The 15,079-nt window shown below is 48.1% G+C and overlaps 1 protein-coding gene across 1 annotated transcript in view; it reads left to right on the forward strand.

Moving 5' to 3' along the window:
* fras1 (Fraser extracellular matrix complex subunit 1) overlaps window positions 1-15,079 on the forward strand; it is a 607,084-nt gene that overhangs the window by 200,943 nt on the left and 391,062 nt on the right. The window contains exon 24 of the mRNA XM_055161976.1: window positions 947-1,093. Within this exon, the coding sequence (XP_055017951.1) occupies window positions 947-1,093 (147 nt within the window). The remainder of the gene's footprint in view (window positions 1-946; window positions 1,094-15,079) is intronic.

Consider the following 15,079-nt stretch of genomic DNA (forward strand, 5'->3'; position numbering starts at 1 on the left):
TTTGTTTGTTTGTTTGTTTGTTTGTTTGTTTGTCTGTTTGTTTGTTTGTTTGTTTGTCTGTTAGCAACATAACTCAAAAAGTTATGGACCGATTTTGATGAAATTTTCAGGATTTGTTGGAAATGTGAAAAGGAAGAACTGATTTCATTTTGGGGCTGATCCGGAAGAAATCCTGGATTCTGGATCACTTTGAAATTTTAGTTAACATTGTGGTAAATGGGGCCAAAAATTTAGTTTCTCAATATCTCGATTAATTATTGACCAAACCCCATGAAATTTGACTCAGGGATGGACAATGGGATCCTCTTTCATATTCCAAATTTGAAAGATACGAGACAAATATTTATGGAAAACACAATTAATATGAGGGGACTGTAGTCCTTGGCGGAGGTCTGCGCTCTCTGAGTGCTTTTCTAGTTTAGACCTGGTTTAGTCTCGTTCTGTGTCTCGTGTTGGTTCATGTTGGGGTTTAACCTGGTTTTAGACCTGGTTTAGTCCCGATCTGGGTCTTGTTTTGGTTCTTGTCAGGTTTCAGTCCTGTTTTAGACCTGGTTTAGTTCTGGTCTGGGCCTTGTGTTGGTTCATGTTGGGGTTTAGACCTGGTTTAGACCTGGTTTAGTTCTGGTTTAGGTCTCATATTGGTTCCTGTTGGGGTTTAGTCCTGGTTTAGTCCTGGTTTAGTCCCGGTCTGGGTCTTGTGTTGGTTCTTGTTGGGGTTTAGTCCTGGTCTGGGTCTCTTTTTTGTTCTTGTTGCATTTTAAACCTGGTTTAGACCTGGTTTAGACCATTAGCAGGTGACGGACCCTCCCCCTTACAAAAAAAAAAGTTCCACAGTGCACCTTTAGTACAGTATAATCGATATAGTCTCAATGTGCTGCTGTCTATTATATTCTGTATTATTTTAATAACATGACCTTTTGACCTTTGACCTCTGTGTGTGTTGCAGAGTGCGACCCCCAGTGCCTCACGTGCACGGCCCCGGGAGCGTGCACGGCGTGTCTGGACCCAAACAAAGTCCTGCAGTTCGGCGAGTGTCAGTACGAGAGCTGCGCCCACCAGTACTACCTCAACACCACCACCCGCACCTGTCAAGGTAAACAACACTGCTCCCGAACTACTCCTGAACTACTCCTGAACTACTCTGAACGACTCCTGAACTACTCCTGAACTACTCCTGAACTACTCCCTAACTACTCCTGAACGACTCCTGAACGACTCCTGAACGACTCCTGAACGACTCCTGAACTACTCCTGAACTACTCCGGAACTACTCCTGAACTACTCCTGAACTACTCCTGAACGACTCCTGACTCCTGAACGACTCTCGACTCCTAACTACTCCTGAACGACTCCTGAACGACTCCTGAACGACTCCTGAACTACTCCTGAACTACTCCCTGAACTCCTGACTACTCCTGAACTACTCCTGAAACTACTGACCCCGAACGACTCCCGAACTACTGACTCCTGAACTACTCCGAACTACTCCCTAACGACTCCGAACGACTCTCCGAACGACTCCCGAACGACTCCCGAACTACTCCCGAACGACTCCCGAACTACTCCCTAACTACTCCCTAACTACTCCCGAACGACTCCCGAACGACTCCCGAACTACTCCCGAACTACTCCCGAACTACTCCCGAACGACTCCCGAACGACTCCCGAACGACTCCCGAACGACTCCCGAACGACTACTCCGAACGACTCCCGAACGACTACTCCTGAACGACTCCCGAACTACTCCTGAACTACTCCCGAACTACTCCCGAACGACTCCTGAACTACTCCCTAACTACTCCCGAACTACTCCCGAACTACTCCCGAACTACTCCCGAACGACTCCTGAACTACTCCTGAACCTAACTACTCCCGAACGACTCCTGAAACTACTCCCTAACTACTCCCGAACTACTCCCGAACGACTCCCGAACTACTCCCGAAACTACTCCTGAACTACTCCTGAAACTACTCTCCGAACGACTCCTGAACTACTCCCTAACTACTCCCGAACGACTCCCGAACGACTCTCCTGAACTACTCCCTAACTACTGAACTCCGAACGACTCCCGAACGACTCCTGAACTACTCCCGAACTACTCCCGAACGACTCCCGAACGACTCCCGAACTACTCCTGAACTACTCCCGAACGACTCCTGAACTACTCCCTAACTACTCCTGAACGACTCCTGAACTACTCCCGAAACTACTACTCCCGAACGACTCCGAACGACTCCGAACGACTCCCGAACGACTCCCGAACGACTCCCGAACGACTCCCGAACGACTCCTGAACTACTCCTGAACGACTCCTGAACGACTCCCGAACGACTCCTGAACTACTCCTGAGGGTCGGGCCGTGTCCACATGTTGATACCGTTAAACCTTGTCAGGATTTTACCGTTGTATACATTAGGGACGGGCATTCGATGAAATTTTCTTAATCGATCGTCGGAAGAATTAACGATCGATTATCGATTAATCATTAACGTTTTTATATTAAAATGATCATCATTATTATTACTATCTGCACTAATCTGCATAAATAAATTCAACTTTACGACATATAAACATAACGACTCTAGATCCACATCAGCTGTTTGACATTATAATGTGTTTAATTCAGTTTTGTTCAAATCTCACAGAAACAAAAAACTTAAAACCACATCACTAATTTACATAAACTAAGTGAAGATAAAACTCCAGCTCTTGTGTCGCTGATGTGGTTCAACTTGTGTTGGATTAAAAGACATGACTCAGGTGAATACAGGTCAGTGTGACCAGATTTGTGTTTGTCAAAACCAGGACAGCGTACGGGGGGAGGGGGGCGGGGCCTCGTCATCCACATTGAGCGACTCTCACCTGGAAAAACTTTTTCCCACTGGACACAGAAACATATGTGCTGCTTTATCCACTGTGCACATGGACTCACACTTGTCCCAACGCAACGGAAAGTGTGGAATTTCTTCTACAAATCCTGGTTAAATCCACATTTGTGCTTCGGTTCGTTACAGACTGACCCACTGTTTGTGTCTCGCTCCTTCTGATGCAGAGACACATGTACACACCTGTTTGGTCACGACACACACAGCAACATACATTCAGTTTGTCCATTAAAATTAACGTAATCGATTAAATTCTTAATGATCAATTATCGATTAATCGATTAATCATGCCCATCCCTAGTATACAGTATCACCGTATTACCAAAATGTTTTAGTACGACTTTGGTAAACCACGAAGCCGCACCACTGTACAGTCTGTGTGTTCAACCTGCAGACTTATAATCTCTGAAACTTTTCACATGAACCAACAACACGACAGAAACACAGAACAGACTCACCATCAGCAGAACACCCCTCTGTCACAGAGAGAACACTCATATTCCACTGAGTCACTGTGTCCTTTAGTCCAACAGAAACTGAACCACATCAGCGACACAAGGACTGAGCTGTTTTTATCAGCGCTTTATAGTTTCTGCAAATGAGCCATGCAGTTTTAAGTTTAATTTCTGTAAAACTTAAACAATTGTGCGCCTGAAGTCAAAATGCTGCCAAATTACAGAAGTACTAGTATTTGTTTTTGGGACCAACTCGCTTGTGGCTGGACTTGCCGTTTTGTCTTAGGCTGCGTTCAGTCTGCACCTGAAGTGACCCAAATGTGATTTTTTTGGCTCCTATGTTCCTGTATCTGATCTTTTAATGTCAGTCTGAACCACACAGATCTGATTTTTTCAAATGTGACCCAGGACACTTGGATAAGTGCTCCTGAAACTGATACATATCTGATCTTTTGACATGTGACTTCAGTCTGAACGGACAAGGCGCATTCATCCGACCTACTTGACTTGGACTTGGCTGTTGTGCGGTGACAAGCACCTGTTGTGAGCCAATACAGCCCAACACCGACGCGTTTGCTCACGGAAATAAGCCGCCAAAGATGTGTTTCCTCCCGCGAGAGTGGCACAAGTCGGCGCTCACAAATGTACACAAACATTCTTCTCGTCATACGGAAATTGTTCATGATCCGTGTGACTGAAGTGAAGCACATCTCCACTCACCACAAAACACCACGACCAAAAACCTCGTCCTTCTCCTTCTCAATCTCCTCCTGTAAACAAGTCCAGTGTGTTCATGTTGTGGTCCAAAAGTGTCCGTACATGTGACACTTTAAAATCTCCACGACGTCTCGCATGCTGCGTCCATGTTTGGACAGAACTTCTGTAAACACAGAGACGCTCGCTGTGGTTGACGTCGTCGTGTCTCCAGTGTCACATGTGGGAGCCACTTTTGGACCGTTTAATGTTCACACTGACTTGTCACATACAGGAGGAGATTGAGAAGGAGAAGGACGAGGTTTTTGGTGGTGGTGTTTTGTGGTGAGTGGAGATGTGCTTCACTTCAGTCACATGGATCATGAACAGTTTTCTCCTACTTCAGCGCAGAATAGTGACGTTTGCAGTGTTGGGAAGTTTACTTTTAAAATGTAATCCCCTACAGATTACAGATTACATACACAAAAATGTAGTTTGTAACATAATCCATGAAATTACTTAAAGTGAGTAATGTAATCTGAATACTTTGGATTACTTGATTTGCTGTAGAGAAACAAAGACGAGGAAATCTTCACATAAGAAGTTTTGTCTGATAAAAGAAAATAAAAAGTCCAGACTTTACTGAACCAAATTAAAAATATTATTGATAGAAGAAGAAGAAACACGTCCACACAGCAGGATTTAGTCCTGTTAAATCCTGTTTTGGACCTGGTTTAAACCTGGTTTTAGTTTAGACCTGGTTTAGACCTGGTTTTAGACCTGGTTTAGACCTGGTTTAGACCTGGTTTAGACCTGGTTTACCTGGTTTAGACCTGGTTTAGACCTGGTTTAGACCTGGTTTAGACCTGGTTTAGACCTGGTTTTGTACCTGGTTTAGACCTGGTTTAGACCTGGTTTTAGACCTGGTTTAGACCTGGTTTAGACCTGGTTTAGACCTGGTTTTAGACCTGGTTTAGACCTGGTTTAGTCCTAGTTTAGACCTGGTTTAGTTTTCCTGTTTAGTTTAGACCTGGTTTTAGACCTGGTTTTAGACCTGGTTTTAGACCTGGTTTAGACCTGGTTTAGACCTGTTTAGACCTGGTTTAGACCTGGTTTAGACCTTTACCTGGTTTAGACCTGGTTTAGACCTGGTTTAGACCTGGTTTAGACCTGGTTTTAGACCTGGTTTAGACCTGGTTTAGACCTGGTTTAGACCTGGTTTAGACCTGGTTTTAGACCTGGTTTTAGACCTGGTTTAGACCTGGTTTAGACCTGGTTTTAGACCTGGTTTAGACCTGGTTTAGGTTTTAGACCTGGTTTTAGACCTGGTTTTAGACCTGGTTTTAGACCTGGTTTAGTCCTAGTTTAGACCTGGTTTAGTTTAGACCTGGTTTAGACCTGGTTTGGACCTGGTTTAGACCTGGTTTAGACCTGGTTTAGACCTGGTTTTAGACCTGGTTTAGACCTGGTTTAGACCTGGTTTTAGACCTGGTTTAGACCTGGTTTTAGACCTGGTTTAGACCTGGTTTAGACCTGGTTTAGTCCTGGTTTAGTGTCTGGCAATGAGTGGAATTACTGGAAAGAAAAAAAAAAAGGGAATTGCCCAAAATGTGAAAACAGTAAAATCCCTCTGTGTAATACTTTTATTTCAAGAAAGTAACGTGTAGGTGGATGAACCGTTCACACTGAAGTCACATGTTAAAGATCAGATATGTGTCAGTTTCAGGAGCACAGATCCAAGTGTCCTGGGTCACATTTGAAAAAAAATCGGATCTGTGTGGTTCAGACATTAAAAGATCAGATACAAGAACAGACTGAAGTGACCTAATAGTCTGAAAAATGTGGGAACCATAACATGTACATAACATAACAAACATAAACATCAACAGAATGCACTTCCTGATTTACCACTCAATGACATCATACAGTTCGACCAGACTAAAACTGCAGAATTACTCACACGTTACCGATTACCGAAACCAAACATTAAACTTTGTCATATTTGCCGCGTGTTTCCCGTTAGCAGATCCGCCGGCCGCTCCATTAGCGCGGGGCCCCTGTTAGCACGTTAGCTTCGGCTCCCCCAGCAGCAGCGGTGTACACTCTGTATTAATAACCCGGATATGTGCGGCGCTTTTATGACGTCCATAAATTACCGCGCTCCATGTGTAGCGGCGCGTCTACACGGCCCATCCATCACCACGGACCCAGGCAGAATACGCAAATACTCAAAGGCAACATTACGTCCACACAGAGAGAGAGAGAGCGCGGAGACGGTCTGGATCCACGCTGGTTTTACTCGCCAATAACGATAAACATGTAATATAAGAGTCCGGCCGCGGTCACAGGAGAACGGGTGGTCTGGGTCTCGTGTTGGTTCTTGTTGGAGTTTAGTCTGGTTTAGACCTGGTTTAGTCCTGGTTTAGTCCTGGTTTAGTTCCATTCTGGGTCTCGTGTTGGTTTATGTTGGGGTTTGGACCAAGTTTAGACCTGGTTTAGTCCAGTCGGTTTAGTCTCATGTTGCTTCTTCTTGGAGTTTAGTCCTGGTTTAGTCCTGGTCTGGGTCTCATGTTGGTTGTTGTTGGGGTTTAGACCTGGTTTAGCCCTGGTTTAGTCTGGTTTAGACCTGGTTTAGACCTAGTTTAGTCCTGGTTTAGTCCTGGTTTAGTCCTGGTTTAGTCATGGTCTCAGTCTCGTGTTGGTTCTTGTTGGAGTTTAGACCTGGTTTAGTCCTGGTCTGGGTCTCGTGTTGGTTCTTGTTGGAGTTTAGACCTGGTTTAGTCCCAGTCTCAGTCTTTTGTTGGTTCTGGTTGGGGTTTAAACCTGGTTTAGTCCTGGTTTAGTCCTCTGGGTTCCGTGTTGTTGTTGGAGTTTAGACCTGGTTTAGTCCTGGTCTGGGTCTCGTGTTGGTTCTTGTTGGAGTTTAGACCTGGTTTAGTCCTGGTTTAGTCCTGGTTTGGTTCATGGTTGTTCTTGTTGGAGTTTTAGACCTGGTTTAGTCCTGGTCTGGTCTCGTGTTGGTTTTTGTTGGGAGTTTAGTCTGGTTTAGACCTGGTTTAGGACCTAGTTTAGTCCTGGTTTAGTCCTGGTTTAGTCCCTGGTTTAGGTCTGGTTAGTCTGGACCTGTTTAGTCCTGGTCTGGGTCTCGTGTTGGTTTTTGTTGGAGTTTAGACCTGGTTTAGACCCTGGTTTAGTCCTGGTTTAGTCCTGATTTAGTCCTGGTCTGGGTCTCGTGTTGGTTCTTGTTGGAGTTTAGACCTGGTTTAGTCCTGGTCTGGGTCTCGTGTTGGTTCTTGTTGGAGTTTAGACCTGGTTTAGTCCCAGTCTCAGTCTTTTGTTGGTTCTGGTTGGGGTTTAAACCTGGTTTAGACCTGGTTTAGTCCGGATCTAGGTCTCATGTTGGTTGTTGTTAGGGTTTAGACCTGGTTTAGTTCTGGTTTAGTCCCGGTCTGGGTCTCATGTTGGTTCTTGTTGGAGTTTAGACCTGGTTTAGTCCTGGTTTAGTCCTGGTTTAGTCCTGGTCTTGGTCTCATGTTGGTTCTTGTTGGAGTTTAGTTTAGACCTGGTTTAGTCCTGGTTTAGTCCTGGTTTAGTCCTGGTCTTGGTCTCATGTTGGTTCTTGTTGGAGTTTAGTCTGGTTTAGTCCTGGTTTAGACCTGGTTTAGTCCTGGTTTAGTCCTGGTTTGGTCTCATGTTGGTTCTTATTGGAGTTTAGTCTGGTTTAGTCCTGGTTTAGTCCTGGTTTAGTCCTGGTTTAGTCCTGGTTTGTCCTGGTCTTGGTCTCATGTTGGTTCTTATTGGAGTTTAGTCTGGTTTAGTCCTGGTTTAGTCCTGGTTTAGTCCTGGTTTAGTCCTGGTTTAGTCCTGGTCTTGGTCTCATGTTGGTTCTTGTTGGAGTTTAGTCTGGTTTAGACCTGGTTTAGACCTGGTTTAGTTCCGGTCAAGTGTAATATTCCGCACACACACAGAGAGAGCGTGGAGACGGTCTGGATCCACGCTGGTTTTACTCGTCAATAACGATAAACATGTAATATAAGAGTCCGGCCGCAGTCACAGGAGAACAGGAAGTGTGTTTAAATACAGACACACGAGTTATTATGTTGTGGAAAATGAGAAAAATCAGTTCGTAAATGCACCTCTGCTGTAAAAATATAATCATTTCAGACTAAATCAAAGCAGTTACAGGTGTAATTACAAAGTGAAATGTGTAACTTTTGACATTTGACATTTGTAAAACGTTTTCTTACTGAGAACAGGGTCACTCATCCACAGATCTGACCCGTATCTCGAACAGGAGCCGAGGAGATAGATGTTTAATGTCACACTATGGGACATTTTAGTAACAGCATCTGGTTTAGACCTGATTTTAGACCTGGTTTAGTCCCTGGGCTCAGTCTTTTGTTGGTTCTGGTTGGGGTTTAAACCTGGTTTAGTTCTGGTTTAGTCCCATTCTGGGTCTCGTGTTGGTTCTGGTTGGTTAGGGGTTTAAACCTGGTTTAGTCTTGGTTTAGTCCCCCATTCTGGGTCTCGTGGTTGGTTCTGTTGGTTGGGGTTTAAACCTGGTTTAGTCTTGGTTTAGTTCCATTCTGGGTCTCGTGTTGGTTCTTGTTGGGTTTGGACCTAGTTTAGAGCTGTTTAGACCTGGTTTAGTCCGGATCTAGGTCTCATGTTGCTTCTTCTTGGAGTTTAGTCCTGGTTTAGTCCTGGTCTTGGTCTTCATGTTGGTTGTTGTTTAGACCTGGTTTAGTTTACCTGGTTTAGCCCTAGTTTAGTTTCCTGGTTTAGTCTGTTTAGTCTGGTTTAGTCCTGGTTTAGTCCCGTCTTGGTCTTGTGTTGGTTCTTGTTGGGGTTTAGACTTGATTTAGTCCTGGGGTTTAAAGATTTAGTCCTGGTTTAGTCCCGGTCTTGGTCTTTGTGTTGGGTTCTTGTTGTTTAGGGTTTTGACCTGATTTAGTCCTGGTTTAGTCCTGGTTTAGTTTCCTGGTTTAGTCTCGGTTAGTCCTGGTCTGTCTTGTGTTGGTTCTTGTTGGGGTTTAGACTTGATTTAGTCCTGATTTAGACCTGGTTTAGTCCCGGTTTGGGTCAGGTGTTGGTTCTTGTTGGGGTTTAGTACTGGTAGAACATTGTTTTTTGTTTTTTTTTTTAAGTTAAAAAAAAATATAATTATGATAAATAAATTACTGTAAATTATCACATAACATTTTTAATTACATTTTCAATTAATAAAATAAAATATTAATAAAATATTTTTTTTATGTAAAATCCATCCATCCATCCATCCATTTTCGTCAGCTTATCCGGGGCCGGGTCGCGGGGGGAGCAGCCTAAGCAGGGACTCCCAGACCCCGAGGCGTTCCCAGGCCAGCCGAGAGACATAGTCCCTCCAGCGTGTCCTGGGTCTTCCCCGGGGCCTCCTCCCGGTGGGACATGCCCGGAACACCTCCCGAGGGAGGCGCCCAGGAGGCATCCGGAACAGATGCCCGAGCCACCTCAACTGGCTCCTCTCGACGTGGAGGAGCAGCGGCTCTACTCCGAGCTCCTCCCGTGTGACTGAGCTCCTCACCCTGTCTCTAAGGGAGACGCCCAGCCACCCTGCGGAGGAAACTCATTTCGAGCGCTTGTATCCGTGATCTCGTCCTTTCGGTCACTACCCAGAGCTCATGACCATAGGTGAGAGTAGGAACGAAGACTGACCGGTAAATCGAGAGCTTCGCCTTTCGACTCAGCTCCCTCTTCACCACAACGGTCCGATACAGCGACCGCATCACTACCGAAGCTGCACCGATCCGCCTGTCAATCTCACGTTCCGTCCTTCCCTCACTCGTGAACAAGACCCCGAGATACTTGAACTCCTCCACTTGAGGCAAAGACTCCCCACCCACCCGGAGAGAGCAAGACACCTTTTTTCCGGTCGAGAACCATGGCCTCGGACTTGGAAGAGCTGATCCTCATCCCAGCCGCTTCACACTCGGCTGCAAACCGCCCCAGTGCACATTGCAGGTCCTGGTTCGATGAAGCCAACAGGACAACATCGTCCGCAAACAGCAGAGATGAAATCCTGTGGTCCCCAAACCGGACCCCCTCCGGCCCCTGACTGCGCCTAGAAATTCTGTCCATAAATACAATGAACAGAACCGGTGACAAAGGGCAGCCCTGGCGGAGTCCAACATGCACCGGGAACAGGTCTGACTTACTGCCGGCAATGCGAACACAGCTCCTGCTCCGGTCATACAGGGACCGGACAGCCCTTAGCAAAGGGCCCCGGACCCCATACTCCCAGAGCACCCCCCACAGGACACCACGAGGGACACGGTCGAATGCCTTCTCCAGATCCACAAAACACATGTGGACTGGTTGGGCAAACTCCCATGAACCCTCGAGCACCCGATGGAGAGTGTAGAGCTGGTCCAGTGTTCCACGGCCAGGACGAAAACCACACTGCTCCTCCTGAATCCGAGGTTCGACTATTGGCCGGATTCTCCTCTCCAGTCCCCTGGCATAGACCTTACCGGGAAGGCTGAGAAGTGTGATCCCCCTGTAGTTGGAACACACCCTCCGGTCCCCCTTCTTATACAGAGGGACCACCACCCCGGTTTGCCAGTCCAGAGGTACTGTCCCCGACCGCCACGCGATGTTGAAGAGGCGTGTCAGCCAAGACCCACAACATCCAGAGACTTCAGGTACTCAGGACGGATCTCATCCAACCCCGGAGCCTTGCCACCAAGGAGCTTGCCAACCACCTCAGTGACTTCGGCCAGGGTGATGGATGAGTCCGCCTCCGAGTCCCCAGCCTCGGCCTCCTCCTCGGAGGACGTGACGGTGGGATTGAGGAGATCCTCAAAGTATTCCTTCCACCGCCGGACAACGTCCCCAGTCGAGGTCAACAGCTCTCCCCCCGCACTGTAAACAGTGTTGGTGAAGAACTGCTTCCCCCTCCTGAGGCGCCGGACGGTTTGCCAGAATCTCTTTGAGGCCGTCCGATAGTCCTTCTCCATGGCCTCCCCGAACTCCTCCCAGCTCCGAGTTTTTGCCTCCGCGACCACACGGGCTGCAGCACGCTTGGCCCGCCGGTACCTGTCAGCTGCCTCAGGAGTCCCCCGAGCCAGCAAGGCCCGATAGGACTCCTTCTTCAGCTTGACAGCATCCCTTACTTCTGGTGTCCACCACCGGGTTCTGGGGTTGCCGCCGCGACAGGCACCACAGACCTTACGCCCACAGCTCCGAGCAGCTGCATTGACAATAGAGGCCGAGAATGAAGCCCACTCGGACTCCATATCTCCAGCCTCCCCCGGAATCCGGGAGAAGTCCTCCCGGAGGTGCGAGTTGAAGGTCCCTCTGACAGAGGGCTCCGCCAGACGTTCCCAACAGACCCTCACTACACGCTTGGGCCTGCCAGGTCTTTCCAGCTTCCTCCTCCGCCAGCGAACCCAACTCACGACCAGGTGGTGATCAGTTGACAGCTCAGCCCCTCTCTTCACCCGAGTGTCCAAGACACGCGGCCGGAGATCAGATGACACGACGACAAAGTCGATCATCGACCTCCGGCCTAGGGTGTCCTGGTGCCACGTGCACTTATGGACACCCTTGTGCTCGAACATGGTGTTCGTTATGGACAAACTGTGACTAGCACAGAAGTCCAATAACAAAACACCACTCGGGTTCAGATCGGGAGGCCGTTCCTCCCAATCACCCCTCTCCAAGTGTCACTGTCGTTGCCCACGTGGGCGTTGAAGTCCCCCAGGAGAACAACGGAGTCCCCGGTCGGTGCACTGTCTAGTACCCCTCCCAAGGACTCCAAGAAGGCCGGGTACTCTGCACTGCTGTTCGGCCCGTAGGCCGACACCACAGTGAGAGACCTGTCCCCGACCCGAAGGCGCAGGGACGCGACCCTCTCGTTCACCGGGGTGAACTCCAACACACAGCGGCTGAGCTGTGGGGCAATGAGCAGGCCCACACCAGCCCGCCGCCGCTCCCCGCGGCCAACGCCAGAGAAATGGAGAGTCCAGCCCCTCTCAAGGAGTTGGGTTCCAGAGCCCAAACTGTGCGTGGAGGTGAGGCCGACTATATCTAGTCGGTAACGCTCAACCTCCCGCACAAGCTCAGGCTCCTTACCCCCCAGCGAGGTGACATTCCATGTCCCCAGAGCTAGTCTCCATGTCCGGAGATCCGGTCGCCGAGGCCCCCGCCGTCGACTGCTGCCCAGATCTCTCTGCACCGGCCCCATATGGATCCTCCTGCGGGTGGTGGGGCCCACGTGAGGACGGCCCCACGTCGCTCCTTCGGGCTGAGCCCGGCCGAGCCCCGTGGGGGGAGGCTCGGCCACCAGGCGCTCGCTGGCGAGCACCCACCCCAGGCCTGGCTCCAGGGTGAGGCCCCGGTGACGCCAATCCGGGCGACGTAACTGGCCTTGCTCGTACACTCATCATAGGGGCTTCTGAACCGTTCTTCGTCTGACCCGTCCCCCCGGACCTGTTTGCCTTGGGTGACCCTACCAGGGGCATGAAGCCCCCGACAACATAGCTCCCGGGATCATTCGGGCACTCAAACCCCTCCACCACGATAAGGTGACGGTTCAAGGAGGGGTTTATGTAAAATCATTATTTTTAATTCAATACTAAATGTAATTTTAAAAATTTGTGTGTTTTTTAATTATTATTTACATTAATTAAAATGTTAAATAATTAATTACATTAATTAAAAAAATAAATAAAACAATAAGATATAAACCATTTACCTCAGTTTTTTTTTTTTTTTTTTTTTTTTTTAAATAACTGTTTAATTGTTGAGGTTTTCCTTGTAGTTTAATGCCATACTGAGGAACATTTTAGGCAAACACTTTTATACAGACACATAAAGAGTGAAAACGAAACTGAAACTAATTACACTTTTTCGATTTAAACTGGTTTAATGCCACAGTGAGGAACATTTTAGACAAGACATAAAAAAAAGAGAAAAGTTCCACTGCGTCTCTTTAATAAAGCCGTTTGACGAGATTATTCTGATTCTGCTGATGCCGTTAGGAGCTGAAGCGGAGCTCGGCCGCGTCCTATTTTTACCTGGAGTAATTTGGTTTTGAGCTCTGGTCCGTCTGATCTGTGGGCGTGAGGCCCCGGAGCTCACGTTAAAACGAGCTCTCCGGGGAACGAGGAGCTTCACTGCAGCCGCGCTTTCATTTCAGCTTCATTTTCTGGGTTTGTTTATCCACGAGCGCCCACTTCGTCTTGCGCGAGGCTTTTGGAGACGGAGAGGCTGAGTGAGAGCGGCGGTCGAGGCGGTAATGCGAGGACGGTGCAGATTAGACGTGTCACCGGGCGTATTTATACTGTCCCGTCTCTCAGTGTGAGAGCACGTGTTAGAATGGAAGGAAGAAATGATTTTTAGATGAAGAGGAGTCGAGGAGGGGAACAGAGGAGAAGATCAGAGGAAAAGAAGATGCAGAGGAGAAGGTCAGAGGTTGCAGAGGATCAGAGAAAAGGAGCAGAGGAGAAGGTCAGAGGAGCAGAGAATGAAGAGGAGAGGAGCAGATGGAGTAGAAGATGCAGAGGAGAGGGTCAGAGGAGAAGAGAAGGTCAGATGAAGCAGAAGAGAGGAGCAGAGAAGAAGGTCAGATGGAGAAGAAGAGAAGGTCAGATAGAACAGAGGAGAAGATCAGATGGAGAAGAGGAACTGAGGAGAAGGTCAGATGGAGAGGAGCAGCAGAGGAGAAGTTCAGAGGATCAGAGGAGAAAGTCAGGTGGAAAAAAGGAGCAGAGGATGAAGAGGAGAAGAGCAGAGGAGCAGAGCAGAAGAGGAGAAAGTCAGATGAAGTAGAAGACGTAGAGGGTCAGATGGAACAGAGGAGAAGGTTAGAGGAACAGAGGAGAAGGTCAGAGGTTGCAGAGGAGAGGAACAGAAGAGCAGAGAAAAGGGGTCAGAGGAACAGAAAAGAAGGTCAGAGGAGCAGAGAATGAAGAGGAGAGGAGCAGATGGAGTAGAAGATGCAGAGGAGAGGGTCAGAGGAGAAGAGAAGGTCAGATGAAGCAGAAGAGAGGAGCAGAGAAGAAGGTCAGATAGAACAGAGGAGAAGGTTAGAGGAACAGAGGAGAAGGTCAGAGGTTGCAGAGGAGAGGAACAGAAGAGCAGAGAAAAGGGGTCAGAGGAACAGAAAAGAAGGTCAGAGGAGCAGAGGATGAAGAGGAGAGGAGTAGATGGAGTAGAAGATGCAGAGGAGAGGGTCAGAGGAGAAGAGAAGGTCAGATGAAGCAGAAGAGAGGAGCAGAGAAGAAGGTCAGATGGAGAAGAAGAGAAGGTCAGATAGAACAGAGGAGAAGATCAGATGGAGAAGAGGAACTGAGGAGAAGGTCAGATGGAGAGGAGCAGCAGAGGAGAAGTTCAGAGGATCAGAGGAGAAAGTCAGGTGGAAAAAAGGAGCAGAGGATGAAGAGGAGAAGAGCAGAGGAGCAGAGCAGAAGAGGAGAAGGTCAGATGAAGTAGAAGACGTAGAGGGTCAGATGGAACAGAGGAGAAGGTTAGAGGAACAGAGGAGAAGGTCAGAGGTTGCAGAGGAGAGGAACAGAAGAGCAGAGAAAAGGGGTCAGAGGAACAGAAAGAAGGTCAGAGGAGCAGAGAATGAAGAGGAGAGGAGCAGATGGAGTAGAAGATGCAGAGAGAGGGTCAGAGGAGAAGAGAAGGTCAGATGAAGCAGAGAGAGGAGCAGAGAAGAAGGTCAGATAGAACAGAGGAGAAGGTTAGAGGAACAGAGGAGAAGGTCAGAGGTTGCAGAGGAGAGGAACAGAAGAGCAGAGAAAAGGGGTCAGAGGAACAGAAAAGAAGGTCAGAGGAGCAGAGGATGAAGAGGAGAGGAGTAGATGGAGTAGAAGATGCAGAGGAGAGGGTCAGAGGAGAAGAGAAGGTCAGATGAAGCAGAAGAGAGGAGCAGAGAAGAAGGTCAGATGGAGAAGAAGAGAAGGTCAGATAGAACAGAGGAGAAGATCAGATGGAGAAGAGGAACTGAGGAGAAGGTCAGATGGAGAGGAGCAGCAGAGGAGAAGTTCAGAGGATCAGAG

The sequence above is a fragment of the Boleophthalmus pectinirostris genome, unplaced genomic scaffold (assembly GCF_026225935.1).
Source record: "Boleophthalmus pectinirostris isolate CB_2022bp ecotype Guang Dong unplaced genomic scaffold, ASM2622593v1 HiC_scaffold_4, whole genome shotgun sequence".
Taxonomy (NCBI): domain Eukaryota; kingdom Metazoa; phylum Chordata; class Actinopteri; order Gobiiformes; family Gobiidae; genus Boleophthalmus; species Boleophthalmus pectinirostris.